Source organism: Oncorhynchus mykiss, chromosome 3, assembly GCF_013265735.2.
Source record: "Oncorhynchus mykiss isolate Arlee chromosome 3, USDA_OmykA_1.1, whole genome shotgun sequence".
Taxonomy (NCBI): domain Eukaryota; kingdom Metazoa; phylum Chordata; class Actinopteri; order Salmoniformes; family Salmonidae; genus Oncorhynchus; species Oncorhynchus mykiss.
This window is the reverse complement of record NC_048567.1, coordinates 9,575,111-9,595,532: the sequence shown is the minus strand read 5'-3', so window position 1 is coordinate 9,595,532 and position 20,422 is coordinate 9,575,111. Positions and strand designations below refer to the sequence as shown.

General features: G+C 49.9%; 1 protein-coding gene across 1 annotated transcript in view; it reads left to right on the top strand.

The window, feature by feature from the left end:
- The first annotated feature begins 878 nt into the window (after positions 1-878).
- The window catches only part of LOC110520821 (potassium/sodium hyperpolarization-activated cyclic nucleotide-gated channel 1-like), a 35,522-nt gene continuing 15,978 nt past the window's right edge, over positions 879-20,422 (top strand). Inside the window, exons 1-2 of the mRNA XM_036963782.1 lie at positions 879-1,352; positions 1,699-2,992. Coding sequence (XP_036819677.1) covers positions 2,319-2,992 — 674 coding nt within the window. The 5' untranslated portion in view covers positions 879-1,352; positions 1,699-2,318. The remainder of the gene's footprint in view (positions 1,353-1,698; positions 2,993-20,422) is intronic.

Below are 20,422 nucleotides of genomic sequence, written 5' to 3'. Positions count from 1 at the left end.
TGACGGCCTAGGAACAGTGGGTTAACTGCCTGTTGTTCAGGGGCAGAACGACAGATTTGTACCTTGTCAGCTTGGGGATTTGAACCCCCCCCCCCCCCCCCCCCCCCCCCTCTCTCTCTGTCTCTCTCTCTCTGTGACGCATTTATGTTCGGTGTGCATGGTCCCCATCCATCAAATCATGTTTTTATACTGTTTGAGAAACAAATAATGAACTGCAATTAAGCTATTTCAGTTGCCAGTTATTGCGACCGTTGTCAGTCATATGCGGTGTGGAAATAGATAATGCTTATCTCTGTCGCTGTGGCTGGTGGAGATATTCGGTTTGACCGATGCCATTAGATGCGGAGTTTTCTGAGGTGCTTCAGCTGTGTCCTATATTGTACGGACTGAGATGACCCAGATCCGTGCGCACGGCGACTGCCCATAAACGAATTAACTGTCTCTCTTCTGTTTCTTATCTTCTCTCCCATGTCCCTTTTCTTCCGCTTGCTCTGTTGCTCCTTACGAGAAAATCCACTCAGAAATGGTCGTTAAGCATCATACGACGCATTTTGCATCATCATTAGGATGTGGCAAGTGACAATTAGATTTTTGAAAGTCCTATATCTTGAAAATTCTGACAGGGAAAACACTTTAGGAATTTATCAACAGTGGACTGATGAAATATATATATATATATATATATATTTGGTTGGATTTGTCCTTCAACGCACCTCTCTCTTTCTCTTTATTTCCCTCCCTCGCGCAATTCGCCAGTTGTATTGGGGTGGATGACGCGGCACCCATACCTGTGCTGTGTGCTTCTTGCGCCGGCTGGGCGTGCAGCCTGGGGAAGGAAGGGTGATGGGGATGCGGCTGCCATGGTAACACGTCGATTAGATTCAGACCTTTGTGTGTATTTATTTATTTAATATTTCAGTTGCGTGCGTGCCTAAGAGGTGACGGGTGTTTTGGAAGTCCGCCTGCAATCGGAATCAGAATAGTAAGACTGGTGTCGCGTTCCTTTTGAGTTATGATTGGCCATAGAATTGCCTATTTAAATATTTGGCTATTCCTTCTCAAGCTCAACAAGTTATTCCGGTTGGAACAGTTCTTCGTGGATATAATTCATTCAAGTGCACTTAATTTCCTTGCATGGTTTGATTAATCAAGATTCGTTAAAAACATGTAAATGAAACGAAGGTTTTGTTCATCGTAAATTAATAGGATGGGCTCCAAAGATGTCGCTGTAACGGTCCAAGGATGTCATTGGGAGTGACTGGAGAAGTGGAAGAGGAGGGGAAACGCGTCTGAAATAGCAGAACATTTATCCGGGCGGATTTGCAGACGTCACATATTCTGCACTTGCCCAGGTTGTCTGTTCTATTTGTGTGTTTCCGAACTGAATTCCGAAAATAACCCTAATGCTGACGCTAACTGCTTGTCTTGTTTTACGTGCCGGACAAAGGGGATGTTATTGGGTGTTAGGCGAGTGTCGACTAAATTGGGGGTACCACCACTTGCATATGTACTCTTGCTTATTTTCGTGTCTTTGTGTGTATCTCTGTCTGTGTTTGAAAGCGTGTTTCAGTATAAATCCGTGCGTTGGTGAGTCAGACTGTGTGCAAGTGTCTGTCTGTGTGTGTCTCGTGCCCGTTTGTGTCCGTTAAAACAAACCGATCCGTGCTGATGAGGCTCACGTGTACTTGTCATTCATAGGTAGCCAACCACCCAAAACTACCACCTCTCATCCACTGTCAAGATGAACTCTTACAGAATACTACCATGTGTCGATGAGAGCAAGAAGGAGACATATCCTTGACAACCAGAGAGGGAGGGTCAAAGAGCGACCTGCGTCATTATCCCTGAGAGAGAGACCAGGAATTAGGTGCCAATATGCCTGTTGTGGAAACGCTGAGGACGGCAGTAGAAAGGAGAAGGTGGGCCTCAGGCCAGGAGAACAAGGGAGGATGGAGAGTTCTCCATGAAGAAAAGCGAGCTGGGGAAAGGAGGAGATAAGAGAAAGCACTGCCAGCATATTTTTGGAGTGACAAATCTATTGTTTTTACATGGCAAACACCCAGAGGTGGGGTTAGGATGCACAGATCAGTGGAGAGGAGACAGATCACTACAATCTCCATTGGAGATTATAAAAACTTGAGGTCAACTATTTAATCACCACCATTCTCTTTCCCCTGACTGTCTTAGCTAGTAGCCTGTTATTAGGCTCCTAGTTGAACATTGACAGGACATATTGTCCCGTTTTGACAATCTGTTTCCAGCGTGAGAGTGACAGATTATATTGATCTCCCTTTGTCCCCCTTCTCCCTGGTTAGGGGATGGATGGGGTGGCGGGAGGTGTTGGGCCCCCTGGCGGGGGTGAGGGTCGGCCGGGTCGTAGTGGAGGAGACTCTAAAAGGCGCAGTAAGGGCAGCCTGCCCTCCCCAGGGTACCGCCTCTCCCAGGCATCGCTGGAGGGTGACAGGTCAGGGGTCGAGGGTTCCGGTTCCGGAGGGGGGCGACGGCGCCTCTCCATCTTGAGTGCCACCAGAGACGTCCTCCCCTTCCATTCAGCTGGCACTCCGACCACCCCTGTCCCCCTGCCCCCTCCTCCAGCCCCCTTCTCCTCCGCCCAGCAGCGTTCTGTTGGCTTTTCCTCGTCACGCGCCGCCCTTGCCTCCACTTCCTCCTCCACCGGCACCGGAGTGGTCGTCGTAGCGTTGGGCCCGGAAACCACGACAACCACGGCTTGTAACACCGTGGCGGGCACGCCGGAGATGGGGAGTCTGTCTGGGACAGGGGGCATGGGGGGGTTTGGGATGGGTCTAGACGGGGAGGACTACAGCTACTCCAACCAGTCCACCTTCATCCAGAGACAGTTTGGAGCCATGCTGCAGCCGGGGGTCAACAAGTTCAGCCTGCGCATGTTTGGGTCCCACAAGGCCGTGGCCATGGAGCAGGAGAGACTCAAATCAGCAGGGGAGTGGATCATACACCCCTACAGCGACTTCAGGTACGCACCATACACCCTACAGCGACTTCAGGTACGCACCATACACCCCTACAGCGACTTCAGGTACGCACCATACACCCTACAGCGACTTCAGTTACGCACCATACACCCCTACAGCGACTTCAGGTACGCACCATACACCCTACAGCGACTTCAGGTACGCACCATACACCCCTACAGCGACTTCAGGTACGCATCATACACCCTACAACGACTTCAGATACGCACCATACACCCTACAGCGACTTTAGTTACGCACCATACACCCTACAGCGACTTCAGGTACGCACCATACACCCTACAGCGACTTCAGGTACGCACCATACACCCTACAGCGACTTCAGGTACGCATCATACACCCTACAACGACTTCAGATACGCACCATACACCCTACAGCGACTTTAGTTACGCACCATACACCCTACAGCGACTTCAGGTACGCACCATACATCCCTACAGCGACTTCAGGTACGCATCATACACCCCTACAGCGACTTCAGATACGCACCATACACCCCTACAGCGACTTCAGGTACGCACCATACACCCCTACAGCGACTTCAGGTACGCACCATACACCCCTACAGCGACTTCAGGTACGCACCATACACCCTACAGCGACTTTAGTTACGCACCATACACCCTACAGCGACTTCAGGTACGCACCATACACCCTACAACGACTTCAGATACGCACCATACATCCCTACAGCGACTTCAGGTACGCATCATACACCCTACAGCGACTTCAGTTACGCACCATACACCCTACAGCGACTTCAGGTACGCACCATACACCCTACAACGACTTCAGATACGCACCATACATCCCTACAGCGACTTCAGGTACGCATCATACACCCCTACAGCGACTTCAGGTACGCACCATACACCCTACAGCGACTTCAGTTACGCACCATACACCCCTACAGCGACTTCAGTTACGCACCATACACCCCTACAGCGACTTCAGGTACGCACCATACACCCTACAGCGACTTCAGGTACGCATCATACACCCCTACAGCGACTTCAGGTACGCACCATACACCCTACAGCGACTTCAGTTACGCACCATACACCCCTACAGCGACTTCAGGTACGCACCATACACCCTACAGCGACTTCAGGTACGCACCATACACCCCTACAGCGACTTCAGGTACGCATCATACACCCTACAACGACTTCAGATACGCACCATACATCCCTACAGCGACTTCAGGTACGCATCATACACCCCTACAGCGACTTCAGATACGCACCATACACCCCTACAGCGACTTCAGGTACGCACCATACACCCCTACAGCGACTTCAGGTACGCACCATACACCCCTACAGCGACTTCAGGTACGCACCATACACCCCTACAGCGACTTCAGGTACGCACCATACACCCCTACAGCGACTTCAGGTACGCACCATACACCCCTACAGCGACTTCAGGTACGCACCATACACCCTACAGCGACTTCAGGTACGCACCATACACCCTACAGCGACTTCAGGTACGCACCATACACCCTACAACGACTTCAGGTACGCACCATACACCCTACAGCGACTTCAGTTACGCACCATACACCCCTACAGCGACTTCAGGTACGCACCATACACCCTACAGCGACTTCAGTTACGCACCATACACCCCTACAGCGACTTCAGGTACGCACCATACACCCTACAGCGACTTCAGATACGCACCATACACCCTACAGCGACTTCAGTTACGCACCATACACCCCTACAGCGACTTCAGGTACGCACCATACACCCTACAGCAACTTCAGATACGCACCATACACCCTACAGCGACTTCAGTTACGCACCATACACCCCTACAGCGACTTCAGGTACGCACCATACACCCTACAGCGACTTCAGGTACGCACCATACACCCTACAGCGACTTCAGGTACGCACCATACACCCCTACAGCGACTTCAGGTACGCACCATACACCCCTACAGCGACTTCAGATACGCACCATACACCCCTACAGCGACTTCAGGTACGCACCATACACCCCTACAGCGACTTCAGGTACGCACCATACACCCTACAGCGACTTCAGGTACGCACCATACACCCTACAGCGACTTCAGGTACGCACCATACACCCCTACAGCGACTTCAGGTACGCACCATACACCCCTACAGCCCTAGGGAATGGAAAATATCATGCCCTCTGACAGCCACTTCAGGTCCATACAGACCATACAGCCTTGCCAGGGGGGAGGGAGAGGGTGGGGTGGAGAGGCAGAGTGAGGGAGGGGAGAAGGAGTCTGGGTGTCTTTGGATGGGAGAGAGATGAGGTGAAAGACACAGTGGGGCCATGACCCAGAGGGAGAATATGTCCATCCTCCTTTAGGTAAGAAAGAGAGGGAAGGAAGAGAGAAGAAGAAAACAGAGGAGTGATCAGGAGATGGAGAATAGAGGGGATGGATGGATGGATGGATGGCTGGAAGGGGGGCAAAGGGGATGGATGGATGGATAAAGGGATGATCAGAGGGAGAGAGATGTGTTGAGGATATATAAGACAGTGGAGGGAACAGGTCAGACAGTGTGGGTGAAACACCCTTACAGCAACGTCACATCAGTAACCACAACACTATGAATAGAGGAAGAGAGAAGAGGGAAGGATGGAAAGAGAGAGGGGGAGGGAAAGAGGTGTGAAAGACAGGGCAGCATAGAGAGAGAGCATGTCACCCCTATCAAATCTCATGTAGGCTACTCCATTCCATCCATATCAATGAATAAAGGCTGTGTCTTCATTTGACCTCTATAGCCTCATCTCCTTGAGTCCTTTCCTTTCCCTCATAACCACTGAAGAGATTTGACGAGGTTTTCACAGTTTATCAAGTCTTTCAGACCAGTGAAGGAGAGGCTGAGAAGGGGAAGCTAATGGGATGTACCCTGAGAGGAAAGACAGAGGGAGAGAAGAGACTGGATGTGCAGGCTGGCTGGTGGTGAGTTGATGATGAAGTTGGGGAACATTCTTCAGGAACGTCCTTGTTACTAAGTTAGTAGAAGCTCCTTAGAATAGAGAGAGAAAGAGAGGATTTGTGAATAGAGGGAGAATTGAAGGAAGGGAATCAGAGGAAGGGGGAGAGAGGGAGGGGGAAAGAGAGAGGGGAGAGAGGGAGGGGGAAAGAGAGAGGGGAGAGAAGGAGGAGAGAGGGAGGGGAAAAGACAGAGAGGGGAGAGAGGGAGGGGAAAAGACAGAGGGGAGAGGGAGGGAGGGGAGCGTAAGGGGGAGAGAGATGGAGGGTGATACTTTCTTAGAATGTGCTGTGACCTGTCTAGTTTCTTTTGGTCAAATGACCTAGTGGCTTCACAGGTGGAATGTTATTCATATTTTTCAGACTTTTATAAGTAATAAACATTATTTCAAAAAAGCAGCTGAAAATCTGATGTTTCTATGTCAAACAGTTTTCTTATATTTCAGTCTTCTGTGATGTATATAATGTGTAATATTGGGATGCGAACTCAAAATGGAATACATTTTAACTCTATATCTGACATAGTACAGGGTCCTCTTGTTTTATGCCCATAACCATGTGTGTGAGGTGTGTGTATTTTAGTTTCAAAGTAGATTTTTTGACTATCAAGAAACACTGTGACCCTGATTTAGCACACTGCAGTAGGTTAATTGAACCAATCTGATAGAGGATATAATGAGACATGATGTGTTACACACACAACACACACATGCACAACACACATACCACATGCACACACTGTGTGTTCTCTGTGTGAAATATCTGTGATGTAAGTTGTCACTGTGCTTGCCCATAAAAATCAATCACGCATAAGCCCTGTTTATACCTGCCGCTAACATGCGTCCTTTGACCTGGTCTTTCAATCGTGTCTAAAATGTGGGCATAATAAGAATGTGGACAAGTTCAGGACAAAGCACGCATGTTAGCACTCGACTAACCTGTACCCCCGCACACTGACTCGGTACCCCCTGTGTATTGCCTCGTTATTGTTATTTTATTGTGTTACTTTTTATTTTTTACTTTCGTTTTTTTAGTAAGTATTTTCTTAACTCTATTTCTTGAACTGCATTGTTGGTTAGGTGCTTGTAAGTCAGCATTTCACAGTATATTCGGCACGTGTGACAAACACAATTTGATTTGATTTGATATAGACAGGGTTTTACATGGAGGCCTGCTGGCCTGGCCCTGTGTGTGTGGTCTTGTGAGTGAACCCGCCACAACACCCCCTGCTGGCCTGGCCCTGTGTGTGTGGTCTTGTGAGTGAACCCGCCACAACACCCCCTGCTGGCGTGGCCCTGTGTGTGTGGTCTTGTGAGTGAACCCGCCACAACACCCCCTGCTGGCCTGGCCCTGTGTGTGTGGTCTTGTGAGTGAACCCGCCACAACACCCCCTGCTGGCCTGGCCCTGTGTGTGTGGTCTTGTGAGTGAACCCGCCACAACACCCCCTGCTGGCCTGGCCCTGTGTGTGTGGTCTTGTGAGTGAACCCGCCACAACACCCACTGCTGGCCTGGCCCTGTGTGTGTGGTCTTGTGAGTGAACCCGCCACAACACCCCCTGCTGGCCTGGCCCTGTGTGTGTGGTCTTGTGAGTGAACCCGCCACAACACCCCCTGCTGGCCTGGCCCTGTGTGTGTGGTCTTGTGAGTGAACCCGCCACAACACCCCCTGCTGGCCTGGCCCTGTATGTGTGGTCTTGTGAGTGAACCCGCCACAACACCCCCTGCTGGCCTGGCCCTGTGTGTGTGGTCTTGTGAGTGAACCCGCCACAACACCCCCTGCTGGCCTGGCCCTGTGTGTGTGGTCTTGTGAGTGAACCCGCCACAACACCCCCTGCTGGCCTGGCCCTGTGTGTGTGGTCTTGTGAGTGAACCCGCCACAACACCCCCTGCTGGCCTGGCCCTGTGTGTGTGGTCTTGTGAGTGAACCCGCCACAACACCCCCTGCTGGCCTGGCCCTGTGTGTGTGGTCTTGTGAGTGAACCCACCACAACACCCCCTGCTGGCTACTTACTGACAGTGTTTTAGAATCACAAATCTTTATAGGAGGAAAAAAACGTCACATTGACAGTCCTTAGAATGAGGTGAGGTGATCCTTAAAATGAAATGTCTTTAACTTCAGGCATTGGATATCTGTGAACATTTCATCATGTTGAAATCACTTCAGGGAATTAGATGGGGAAACATGTTGAAAACCCAGGGCTCCCGAGTGGTGCAGCAGTCTAGGGCACTGCATCTCAGTGCTGGAAGTGTCACCACAGACCCTGGTTCAATTCCAGGCTGTATCACAACCGGCTGTGATTGGGAGTCCCATAGGGCTGTGCACAATTGGCCCAGCGTCGTCCGGGTTACGGTTTAGCCGGGGTAGGCCGTCATTGTAAATACATTTGTTCTTAACTGACTTGCCTAATTAAATAAAGGTTAAATAAAAAGTAAATAAAATCACTTTAGGGAATTAGATGATAAATTGTCTGGTGGTTGCTAGCCTTGGGAGTGTTTTAAACTTTTTTTAAACTTTGTAGACTGATGGATAATCAACCACCTGTCGAGTGGTTTCTGTGTGGCGAGAGAGACAAGAGTAGTAATCTCCAGACAGGCCTCAGAAACAATGGATTACTTGATCCCCCAGTCTCCTGGCCCACTTTGGTTCCTCCAGCCTCAATCGAACGCACACACACACACACACACACATATACGAACACACACACACACATATACGAACACACACACACACATATACGAACACACACACACACAAACACACACACATACGAACACACACACATTCTCTCTTTTTTTCTTTCTCATACTCTACAACTCAATGGAGATCAGCTATCCCTCTACTGATTTCAGTCAGGTGATAGAGGGAGGGAGATGGAGGGATGAGGGAAGTACAGAGGAGAGGTTAGATAATTGGATTTCCTCCCTTTGCACTTATTACTATTCACACATTCCATCACAATATGTAAATGACTGCATTATTCATTATGTTATCACAATTGAATATGCATAAATTATGCATAATATTCTAAATTGTGCATGTAGTGTATTCATTATGCATAATTCAGGCCTCTAATCTTTCAATTAGGTACCTGTAGATTGGATATATGAATAGAGAAGGGAGAGCGGTAGACTGATGAGGAGGGAACAGAGAGCTTAGTGGCAAAGCCCTAATGTGTGTTTTGTCCTGACGATGACCTTGGTCTCCGGAGGTGTGTGTGTGTGTGTGTGTGTGTGTGTGTGTGTGTGTGTGTGTGTGTGTGTGTGTGTGTGTGTGTGTGTGTGTGTGTATGTATAAAGTCTATCTTGTTGAGTCTGGTGATAAGCTCTCACACCCTTCACCTCATTAAGATAATACGAGTAGCCAAGACATAATGAGGAACAGAAAGAGAGGGGGAGACAGATGGAGAAAATGTTTATTAAGAGAGACGTTAGAGGGAGAGAGAGAATATATTAGATATGCATATATTTCAGGCCAATAAAGCTTTAATTAAGCTCAAATAATAATTGTGAGAATACAGTGAGGCAGGGGGGAGGGAGAAAGTGGGGAAAGAGAGGGGGAAGGGGAAAGAGGGTAACGAGAGAGAGGGGAAAGAGAGAGGGGGAAGAAGAAAGAGAGGTAAGAGAGAGAGGGGGAAGTAGAAAGAGAGGTAAGAGAGAGAGGGGGAAGGAGAAAGGGAGGAAAGAGAAGGGGGAGGAGAAAGAGGGGAAAGAGAGAGAGGGGGAGGAGAAAGAGGGAAAGAGAGAGAGGGGGAAGAGGAGAGAGAGAGGGGGAAGAGAAAGGGAGGAAAGAGAGGGGGAGGAGAAAGAGGGGAAAGAGAGAGGGTGGAAGGAGAAAGAGGGAAAGATAGAGGGGGAGGAGAAAGAGGGAAAGAGAGAGAGGGGGAAGAGGAAAGAGAGAGGGGGAAGAGAAAGGGAGGAAAGAGAGGGGGAGGAGAAAGAGGGGAAAGAGAGAGGGTGGAAGGAGAAAGAGGGAAAGAGAGAGAGGGGGAAGAGAAAGGGAGGAAAGAGAGGGGGAGGAGAAAGAGGGGAAAGAGAGAGGGTGGAAGGAGAAAGAGGGAAAGATAGAGGGGGAGGAGAAAGAGGGGAAGGAGAGAGGGTGGAAGGAGAAAGAGGGAAAGAGAGAGAGGGGGAAGAGAAAGGGAGGAAAGAGAGGGGAGGAGATAGAGGGGGGCGGGGGGGGGGGGGGAGAAAGAGGGGAAAGAGAGAGGGTGGAAGGAGAAAGAGGGAAAGAGAGAGAGGGAAAAGTAGATGTGTCCCAGATGCTTTAGTTTTGTTTAAGAGAGAGAAGTTGGTATGTACTGTATCAGCAAAGATTAGGAAGATGAGATAAGACTAATTTGCATGTCAGAAATGTTCTGCTATTTCTTTAATAACCTGCAGATACTTCAAGGTGTGGCTGAGCATGTCTCTGCATGTGTGTCTACCCATACACCGGAACCTTAGTTGTAATTTACATTTTGTCAAGTTCTAACAGGAAAACAATGAACTGAGACACAGGAAGGAAGTGACTTGTACTAAGAGAGATGACTGCTTGGTTGGAGTCCAGTAGAGCAAAAATTCCATTCCAACTCCAGTCTGCTCATGAATAGAACACTGGTGAGGATGTCAATGAGAATCTCACAATTCAGAATTGGAATTTCTATGACATTCATCTCCTGAAATAAATTGACTGGAACTCTGTTCAGCAAAAACAGATCTGGGAACGTATTCATCCAGATTGGTTTATGTGGGTGTAACAGGATGAATACAGATTGGTTTATGTGGGTGTAACAGGATGAATACAGATTGGTTTATGTGGGTGTAACAGGATGAATACAGATTGGTTTATGTGGGTGTAACAGGATGAATACAGATTGGTTTATGTGGGTGTAACAGGATGAATACAGATTGGTTTATGTGGGTGTAACAGGATAAATACAGATTGGTTTATGTGGGTGTAACAGGATGAATACAGATTGGTTTATGTGGGTGTAACAGGATGAATACAGATTGGTTTATGTGGGTGTAACAGGATGAATACAGATTGGTTTATGTGGGTGTAACAGGATGAATACAGATTGGTTTATGTGGGTGTAACAGGATGAATACAGATTGAACTAATGTCTCTCACTATGCATCTGGTTCCCTTTTAGCCAACCACACCGAGCCATAGGGCATATGCACTTAGAAAACAAGGTGCTATCTAGAACCTAAAAGGGTTCTTCGGCTGTTCCCATTGGCAAACCCTTTGAAGAACCCATTAAGGATTCTCTGTGGTTCTACATGGATTTCAAATGAGTTCTACCTGGAAACAAAAAGGGTTCTCCTATGGGGACAGCCGATAACCTTTTGGTAACTTTTTTTCTAGTGTAGCACAGCCAGACTGCCTGGTCTGCAAGTACCCAGCACGTATTGTACCACACAGCAACAATTCAGACACCCATTTCTGAGCATCAAGCATTTTAATCTTTCCCCTGAAAAAAATCCCTCCCATTCTTCCCTTCTCCAGACTTGACCTTTAAATGTTGTCATTTGTTTGTGGGCACAAAAATGTGCTGGTATCAGCTGTCACAACCCAGCTTGGACAAAGGAACCTAATGTGTAGAGACTTAATGAGGTTTGGTGATGTTCTCTGGAAGGTGTCTGTTCTTTAGTCTCTTCACACACACACATATAAACTCGGGAAAAAAAGAAACATCCTCTCACTGTCAACTGCGTTTATTTTCAGCAAACTTAACGTGTAAATATTTGTATGAACATAACAAGATTCAACAACTGAGACATAAACTGAACATGTTCCACAGACATGTGACTAACAGAAATGGAATAATGTGTCCCTGATCAAAGGGGGCGTCAAAATCAAAGTAACAGTCAGTATCTGGTGTGGCCACCAGCTGCATTAAGTACTGCAGTGCATCTCCTCCTCATGGACTGCACCAGATTTGCCAGTTCTTGCTGTGAGATTTTACCCCACTCTTCCACCAAGGCACCCGCAAGGGGGGGGGGGGGGTAGCCCTAGCCCTAGCCCTAGCCCTAGCCCTAGCCCTCACCCTCCGATCCAACATTTCCTAGATGTGCTCAATGGGATTGAGATCCTGGCTCTTCGCTGGCCACGGCAGAACATTGACATTCCTGTCTTGCAGGAAATCACACACAGAATGAGCAGTATGGCTGGTGGAATTGTCATGCTGGAGGGTCATGTCAGGATGAGCCTGCAGGAAGGGTACCACATGAGGGAGGAGGATGTCTTCCTTGTAATGCACAGCGTTGAGATTGTCTGCAATGACAACAAGCTCAGTTCGATGACGCTGTGACACACCGCCCCAGACCATGACGGACCCTCCACCTCCAAATCGATCCCGCTCCAGAGTACAGGCCTCGCTGTAACGCTCATTCCTTCGACGATAGATGCGAATCCCACCATCACCCCAGGTGAGACAAAACCGCGACTCGTCAGTGAAGAGCACTTTTTGCCAGTCCTGTCTGGTCCAGTGACGGTGGGTTTGTGCCCATAGGAGACGTTGTTGCCTGTAATGTCTGGTGAGGGCCTGCCTTACAACAGGCCTACAAGCCCTCAGTCCAGCCTCTCTCAGCCTATTGCGGACAGTCTGAGCACTGATGGAGGGATTGTGCATTCCTGGTGTAACTCGACAGTTGTTGCCATCCTGTACCTGTCTCGCAGGTGTGATGTTCGGATGTACCAATCCTGTGCAGGTGTTGTTACACGTGGCCTGCCACTGCGAGGACGTCCTGTCTCCCTGTAGTGCTTTCTTAGGCATCTCACAGTACAGACATTGCAATTTATTGCCCTGGCCACATCTGCAGTCCTCATGCCTCCTTGCAGAATGCCTAAGGCAATTTCACACAGCTGAGCAGGGACCCTGGGCAGCTTTCTTTTGGGGGTTTTCAGAGTCAGTAGAAAGGCCTCTTTAGTGTCCTAAGTTTTCATAACTATGACCTTAATTGTCTACAGTCTGTAAGCTGATTTCTTTTTTTGATGAGTTTATATATAGTGGCGGTTTCAGTTACAAGATCTTATTAAGGCTGGGTCTAGACATACAAACACACACCACCAGTCCAAGGGAAGGGTTAAACCACGTTATTATCAGGTTTCGGCAGCGTTCCTCATATACACAACTCAAAGCAAACACAGTAAATACTTCGTCACCAGTGGAAGATCCTCCAAATTCGGTCTTTAGGGGTTCCATCCTCGTTGAAATCATCAGTTCCTTTTTTCCGCTAAACCTCTTTTTCCACTGTACGCTCTACCTCCCCAATCACCTCCTACTCGTTCACCTGCCGGGGTCAAAGGAAAGAACCAGGACAGAAAACCAGGGCGCGGTTAAGTAGAGGCCCTGATTGGTTTCAGCTGTCCGCAGTTTGGCTCTAATTACAACTGGAGACAGGTGTGGCTGTTCCGCTACAGTCTAGAAGTTTCCCCTGAGATGTCCATGTGCCTGCCTCTGAGGAATATTTCACTTAGCTGTCCATGGTTCTGGCAAGCAGAAAACACAGAAACCTTGCAGGCACATACCGTCCATTCACCATACAGCCCCTGAAACCGCTACAATATATATATATGTGTGTCTCTCTCTCCTTCGGTCTGTCTGGCTGTCTGCTTTGTACGTAATCTCTGAGCCTCACAGAGACAGATAATATGTTGTTATCTGTGCTACTTGAATCTACTGAGGTTTAGCCAAACCTTCATTTATCTCTGTTAAAGACTACTGGCAGACAAGCCGGAGTAGTGTGTAGGGGGTTAGATAGTGGTGTCTTCTGCCAGACTAGTGGGAGCAGTGTGTAGGGTGTGAGATAGTGGTGTCTTCTGCCAGACTAGTGGAGCAGTGTGTAGGGGGTTAGATAGTGGTGTCTTCTGCCAGACTAGTGGGAGCAGTGTGTAGGGTGTGAGATAGTGGTGTCTTCTGCCAGACTAGTGGAGCAGTGTGTAGGGTGTGAGATAGTGGTGTCTTCTGCCAGACTAGTGGAGCAGTGTGTAGGGGGTGAGATAGTGGTGTCTTCTGCCAGACTAGTGGAGCAGTGTGTAGGGGGTTAGATAGTGGTGTCTTCTGCCAGACTAGTGGGAGCAGTGTGTAGGGGGTTAGATAGTGGTGTCTTCTGCCAGACTAGTGGGAGCAGTGTGTAGGGGGTTAGATAGTGGTGTCTTCTGCCAGACTAGAGGAGTAGTGTGTAGGGGGTTAGATAGTGGTGTCTTCTGCCAGACTAGTGGAGAAGTTTGTAGGGGGTTAGATAGTGGTGTCTTCTGCCAGACTAGAGGAGCAGTGTGTAGGGGGTTAGATAGTGGTGTCTTCTGCCAGACTAGAGGAGTAGTGTGTAGGGTGTGAGATAGTGGTGTCTTCTGCCAGACTAGAGGAGCAGTGTGTAGGGTGTGAGATAGTGGTGTCTTCTGCCAGACTAGTGGGAGCAGTGTGTAGGGGGTTAGATAGTGGTGTCTTCTGCCAGACTAGTGGGAGCAGTGTGTAGGGGGTTAGATAGTGGTGTCTTCTGACAGACTAGTGGAGCAGTGTGTAGGGGGTTATATAGTGGTGTCTTCTGCCAGACTAGTGGGAGCAGTTTGTAGGGTGTGAGATAGTGGTGTCTTCTGCCAGACTAGTGGAGAAGTGTGTAGGGGGTTAGATAGTGGTGTCTTCTGCCAGACTAGTGGAGAAGTGTGTAGGGGGTTAGATAGTGGTGTCTTCTGCCAGACTAGAGGAGCAGTGTGTAGGGTGTGAGATAGTGGTGTCTTCTGCCAGACTAGTGGGAGCAGTGTGTAGGGTGTGAGATAGTGGTGTCTTCTGCCAGACTAGAGGAGCAGTGTGTAGGGTGTGAGATAGTGGTGTCTTCTGCCAGACTAGTGGGAGCAGTGTGTAGGGGGTTAGATAGTGGTGTCTTCTGCCAGACTAGTGGAGCAGTGTGTAGGGGGTGAGATAGTGGTGTCTTCTGCCAGACTAGTGGGAGCAGTGTGTAGGGGGTTAGATAGTGGTGTCTTCTGCCAGACTAGTGGGAGCAGTGTGTAGGGGGTTAGATAGTGGTGTCTTCTGCCAGACTAGTGGGAGCAGTGTGTAGGGGGTTAGATAGTGGTGTCTTCTGCCAGACTAGTGGGAGCAGTGTGTAGGGTGTGAGATAGTGGTGTCTTCTGCCAGACTAGTGGGAGCAGTGTGTAGGGGGTGAGATAGTGGTGTCTTCTGCCAGACTAGAGGAGCAGTGTGTAGGGTGTGAGATAGTGGTGTCTTCTGCCAGACTAGAGGAGTAGTGTGTAGGGTGTGAGATAGTGGTGTCTTCTGCCAGACTAGAGGAGCAGTGTGTAGGGGGTTAGATAGTGGTGTCTTCTGCCAGACTAGTGGGAGCAGTGTGTAGGGGGTTAGATAGTGGTGTCTTCTGCCAGACTAGTGGAGCAGTGTGTAGGGGGTTAGATAGTGGTGTCTTCTGCCAGACTAGTGGAGCAGTGTGTAGGGGGTTAGATAGTGGTGTCTTCTGCCAGACTAGTGGAGCAGTGTGTAGGGGGTGAGATAGTGGTGTCTTCTGCCAGACTAGTGGAGCAGTGTGTAGGGGGTGAGATAGTGGTGTCTTCTGCCAGACTAGTGGAGCAGTGTGTAGGGGGGTTAGATAGTGGTGTCTTCTGCCAGACTAGTGGAGCAGTGTGTAGGGGGTTATATAGTGGTGTCTTCTGCCAGACTAGTGGAGCAGTGTGTAGGGGGTGAGATAGTGGTGTCTTCTGCCAGACTAGTGGAGCAGTGTGTAGGGGGTTAGATAGTGGTGTCTTCTGCCAGACTAGTGGAGCAGTGTGTAGGGGGTTAGATAGTGGTGTCTTCTGCCAGACTAGAGGAGCAGTGTGTAGGGGGTTAGATAGTGGTGTCTTCTGCCAGACTAGTGGAGCAGTGTGTAGGGGGTGAGATAGTGGTGTCTTCTGCCAGACTAGTGGGAGCAGTGTGTAGGGGGTGAGATAGTGGTGTCTTCTGCCAGACTAGTGGAGCAGTGTGTAGGGGGGTTAGATAGTGGTGTCTTCTGCCAGACTAGTGGGAGCAGTGTGTAGGGGGTGAGATAGTGGTGTCTTCTGCCAGACTAGTGGAGCAGTGTGTAGGGGGTTATATAGTGGTGTCTTCTGCCAGACTAGTGGGAGCAGTGTGTAGGGTGTGAGATAGTGGTGTCTTCTGCCAGACTAGTGGGAGCAGTGTGTAGGGGGTGAGATAGTGGTGTCTTCTGCCAGACTAGAGGAGCAGTGTGTAGGGGGTGAGATAGTGGTGTCTTCTGCCAGACTAGTGGGAGCAGTGTGTAGGGTGTGAGATAGTGGTGTCTTCTGCCAGACTAGAGGAGCAGTGTGTAGGGGGTTAGATAGTGGTGTCTTCTGCCAGACTAGAGGAGTAGTGTGTAGGGGGTTATATAGTGGTGTCTTCTGCCAGACTAGTGGGAGCAGTGTGTAGGGGGTGAGATAGTGGTGTCTTCTGCCAGACTAGAGGAGCAGTGTGTAGGGTGTGAGATAGTGGTGTCTTCTGCCAGACTAGTGGGAGCAGTGTGTAGGGGGTTAGATAGTGGTGTCTTCTGCCAGACTAGTGGGAGCAGTGTGTAGGGGGTTAGATAGTGGTGTCTTCTGCCAGACTAGTGGAGCAGTGTGTAGGGGGTTATATAGTGGTGTCTTCTGCCAGACTAGTGGGAGCAGTTTGTAGGGTGTGAGATAGTGGTGTCTTCTGCCAGACTAGTGGAGAAGTGTGTAGGGGGTTAGATAGTGGTGTCTTCTGCCAGACTAGTGGAGAAGTGTGTAGGGGGTTAGATAGTGGTGTCTTCTGCCAGACTAGAGGAGCAGTGTGTAGGGGGTTAGATAGTGGTGTCTTCTGCCAGACTAGAGGAGTAGTGTGTAGGGTGTGAGATAGTGGTGTCTTCTGCCAGACTAGAGGAGCAGTGTGTAGGGTGTGAGATAGTGGTGTCTTCTGCCAGACTAGTGGGAGCAGTGTGTAGGGGGTTAGATAGTGGTGTCTTCTGCCAGACTAGTGGGAGCAGTGTGTAGGGGGTTAGATAGTGGTGTCTTCTGACAGACTAGTGGAGCAGTGTGTAGGGGGTTATATAGTGGTGTCTTCTGCCAGACTAGTGGGAGCAGTTTGTAGGGTGTGAGATAGTGGTGTCTTCTGCCAGACTAGTGGAGAAGTGTGTAGGGGGTTAGATAGTGGTGTCTTCTGCCAGACTAGTGGAGAAGTGTGTAGGGGGTTAGATAGTGGTGTCTTCTGCCAGACTAGAGGAGCAGTGTGTAGGGTGTGAGATAGTGGTGTCTTCTGCCAGACTAGTGGGAGCAGTGTGTAGGGTGTGAGATAGTGGTGTCTTCTGCCAGACTAGAGGAGCAGTGTGTAGGGTGTGAGATAGTGGTGTCTTCTGCCAGACTAGTGGGAGCAGTGTGTAGGGGGTTAGATAGTGGTGTCTTCTGCCAGACTAGTGGAGCAGTGTGTAGGGGGTGAGATAGTGGTGTCTTCTGCCAGACTAGTGGGAGCAGTGTGTAGGGGGTTAGATAGTGGTGTCTTCTGCCAGACTAGTGGGAGCAGTGTGTAGGGGGTTAGATAGTGGTGTCTTCTGCCAGACTAGTGGGAGCAGTGTGTAGGGGGTTAGATAGTGGTGTCTTCTGCCAGACTAGTGGGAGCAGTGTGTAGGGTGTGAGATAGTGGTGTCTTCTGCCAGACTAGTGGGAGCAGTGTGTAGGGGGTGAGATAGTGGTGTCTTCTGCCAGACTAGAGGAGCAGTGTGTAGGGTGTGAGATAGTGGTGTCTTCTGCCAGACTAGAGGAGTAGTGTGTAGGGTGTGAGATAGTGGTGTCTTCTGCCAGACTAGAGGAGCAGTGTGTAGGGGGTTAGATAGTGGTGTCTTCTGCCAGACTAGTGGGAGCAGTGTGTAGGGGGTTAGATAGTGGTGTCTTCTGCCAGACTAGTGGAGCAGTGTGTAGGGGGTTAGATAGTGGTGTCTTCTGCCAGACTAGTGGAGCAGTGTGTAGGGGGTTAGATAGTGGTGTCTTCTGCCAGACTAGTGGAGCAGTGTGTAGGGGGTGAGATAGTGGTGTCTTCTGCCAGACTAGTGGAGCAGTGTGTAGGGGGTGAGATAGTGGTGTCTTCTGCCAGACTAGTGGAGCAGTGTGTAGGGGGGTTAGATAGTGGTGTCTTCTGCCAGACTAGTGGAGCAGTGTGTAGGGGGTTATATAGTGGTGTCTTCTGCCAGACTAGTGGAGCAGTGTGTAGGGGGTGAGATAGTGGTGTCTTCTGCCAGACTAGTGGAGCAGTGTGTAGGGGGTTAGATAGTGGTGTCTTCTGCCAGACTAGTGGAGCAGTGTGTAGGGGGTTAGATAGTGGTGTCTTCTGCCAGACTAGAGGAGCAGTGTGTAGGGGGTTAGATAGTGGTGTCTTCTGCCAGACTAGTGGAGCAGTGTGTAGGGGGTGAGATAGTGGTGTCTTCTGCCAGACTAGTGGGAGCAGTGTGTAGGGGGTTAGATAGTGGTGTCTTCTGCCAGACTAGAGGAGCAGTGTGTAGGGTGTGAGATAGTGGTGTCTTCTGCCAGACTAGTGGGAGCAGTGTGTAGGGTGTGAGATAGTGGTGTCTTCTGCCAGACTAGAGGAGCAGTGTGTAGGGTGTGAGATAGTGGTGTCTTCTGCCAGACTAGTGGGAGCAGTGTGTAGGGGGTTAGATAGTGGTGTCTTCTGCCAGACTAGTGGAGCAGTGTGTAGGGGGTGAGATAGTGGTGTCTTCTGCCAGACTAGTGGGAGCAGTGTGTAGGGGGTTAGATAGTGGTGTCTTCTGCCAGACTAGTGGGAGCAGTGTGTAGGGGGTTAGATAGTGGTGTCTTCTGCCAGACTAGTGGGAGCAGTGTGTAGGGGGTTAGATAGTGGTGTCTTCTGCCAGACTAGTGGGAGCAGTGTGTAGGGTGTGAGATAGTGGTGTCTTCTGCCAGACTAGTGGGAGCAGTGTGTAGGGGGTGAGATAGTGGTGTCTTCTGCCAGACTAGAGGAGCAGTGTGTAGGGTGTGAGATAGTGGTGTCTTCTGCCAGACTAGAGGAGTAGTGTGTAGGGTGTGAGATAGTGGTGTCTTCTGCCAGACTAGAGGAGCAGTGTGTAGGGGGTTAGATAGTGGTGTCTTCTGCCAGACTAGTGGGAGCAGTGTGTAGGGGGTTAGATAGTGGTGTCTTCTGCCAGACTAGTGGAGCAGTGTGTAGGGGGTTAGATAGTGGTGTCTTCTGCCAGACTAGTGGAGCAGTGTGTAGGGGGTTAGATAGTGGTGTCTTCTGCCAGACTAGTGGAGCAGTGTGTAGGGGGTGAGATAGTGGTGTCTTCTGCCAGACTAGTGGAGCAGTGTGTAGGGGGTGAGATAGTGGTGTCTTCTGCCAGACTAGTGGAGCAGTGTGTAGGGGGGTTAGATAGTGGTGTCTTCTGCCAGACTAGTGGAGCAGTGTGTAGGGGGTTATATAGTGGTGTCTTCTGCCAGACTAGTGGAGCAGTGTGTAGGGGGTGAGATAGTGGTGTCTTCTGCCAGACTAGTGGAGCAGTGTGTAGGGGGTTAGATAGTGGTGTCTTCTGCCAGACTAGTGGAGCAGTGTGTAGGGGGTTAGATAGTGGTGTCTTCTGCCAGACTAGAGGAGCAGTGTGTAGGGGGTTAGATAGTGGTGTCTTCTGCCAGACTAGTGGAGCAGTGTGTAGGGGGTGAGATAGTGGTGTCTTCTGCCAGACTAGTGGGAGCAGTGTGTAGGGGGTGAGATAGTGGTGTCTTCTGCCAGACTAGTGGAGCAGTGTGTAGGGGGGTTAGATAGTGGTGTCTTCTGCCAGACTAGTGGGAGCAGTGTGTAGGGGGTGAGATAGTGGTGTCTTCTGCCAGACTAGTGGAGCAGTGTGTAGGGGGTTATATAGTGGTGTCTTCTGCCAGACTAGTGGGAGCAGTGTGTAGGGTGTGAGATAGTGGTGTCTTCTGCCAGACTAGTGGAGCAGTGTGTAGGGGGTTATATAGTGGTGTCTTCTGCCAGACTAGTGGGAGCAGTGTGTAGGGGGTTAGATAGTGGTGTCTTCTGCCAGACTAGTGGAGCAGTGTGTAGGGTGTGAGATAGTGGTGTCTTCTGCCAGACTAGTGGAGCAGTGTGTAGGGGGTTAGATAGTGGTGTCTTCTGCCAGACTAGTGGGAGCAGTGTGTAGGGGGTGAGATAGTGGTGTCTTCTGCCAGACTAGTGGAGCAGTGTGTAGGGTGTGAGATAGTGGTGTCTTCTGCCAGACTAGTGGGAGCAGTGTGTAGGGTGTGAGATAGTGGTGTCTTTTGCCAGACTAGTGGGAGCCATGTGTAGGGTGTGAGATAGTGGTGTCTTCTGCCAGACTAGAGGAGTAGTGTGTAGGGGGTTAGATAGTGGTGTCTTCTGCCAGACTAGTGGAGCAGTGTGTAGGGGGTTATATAGTGGTGTCTTCTGCCAGACTAGTGGGAGCAGTGTGTAGGGGGTTAGA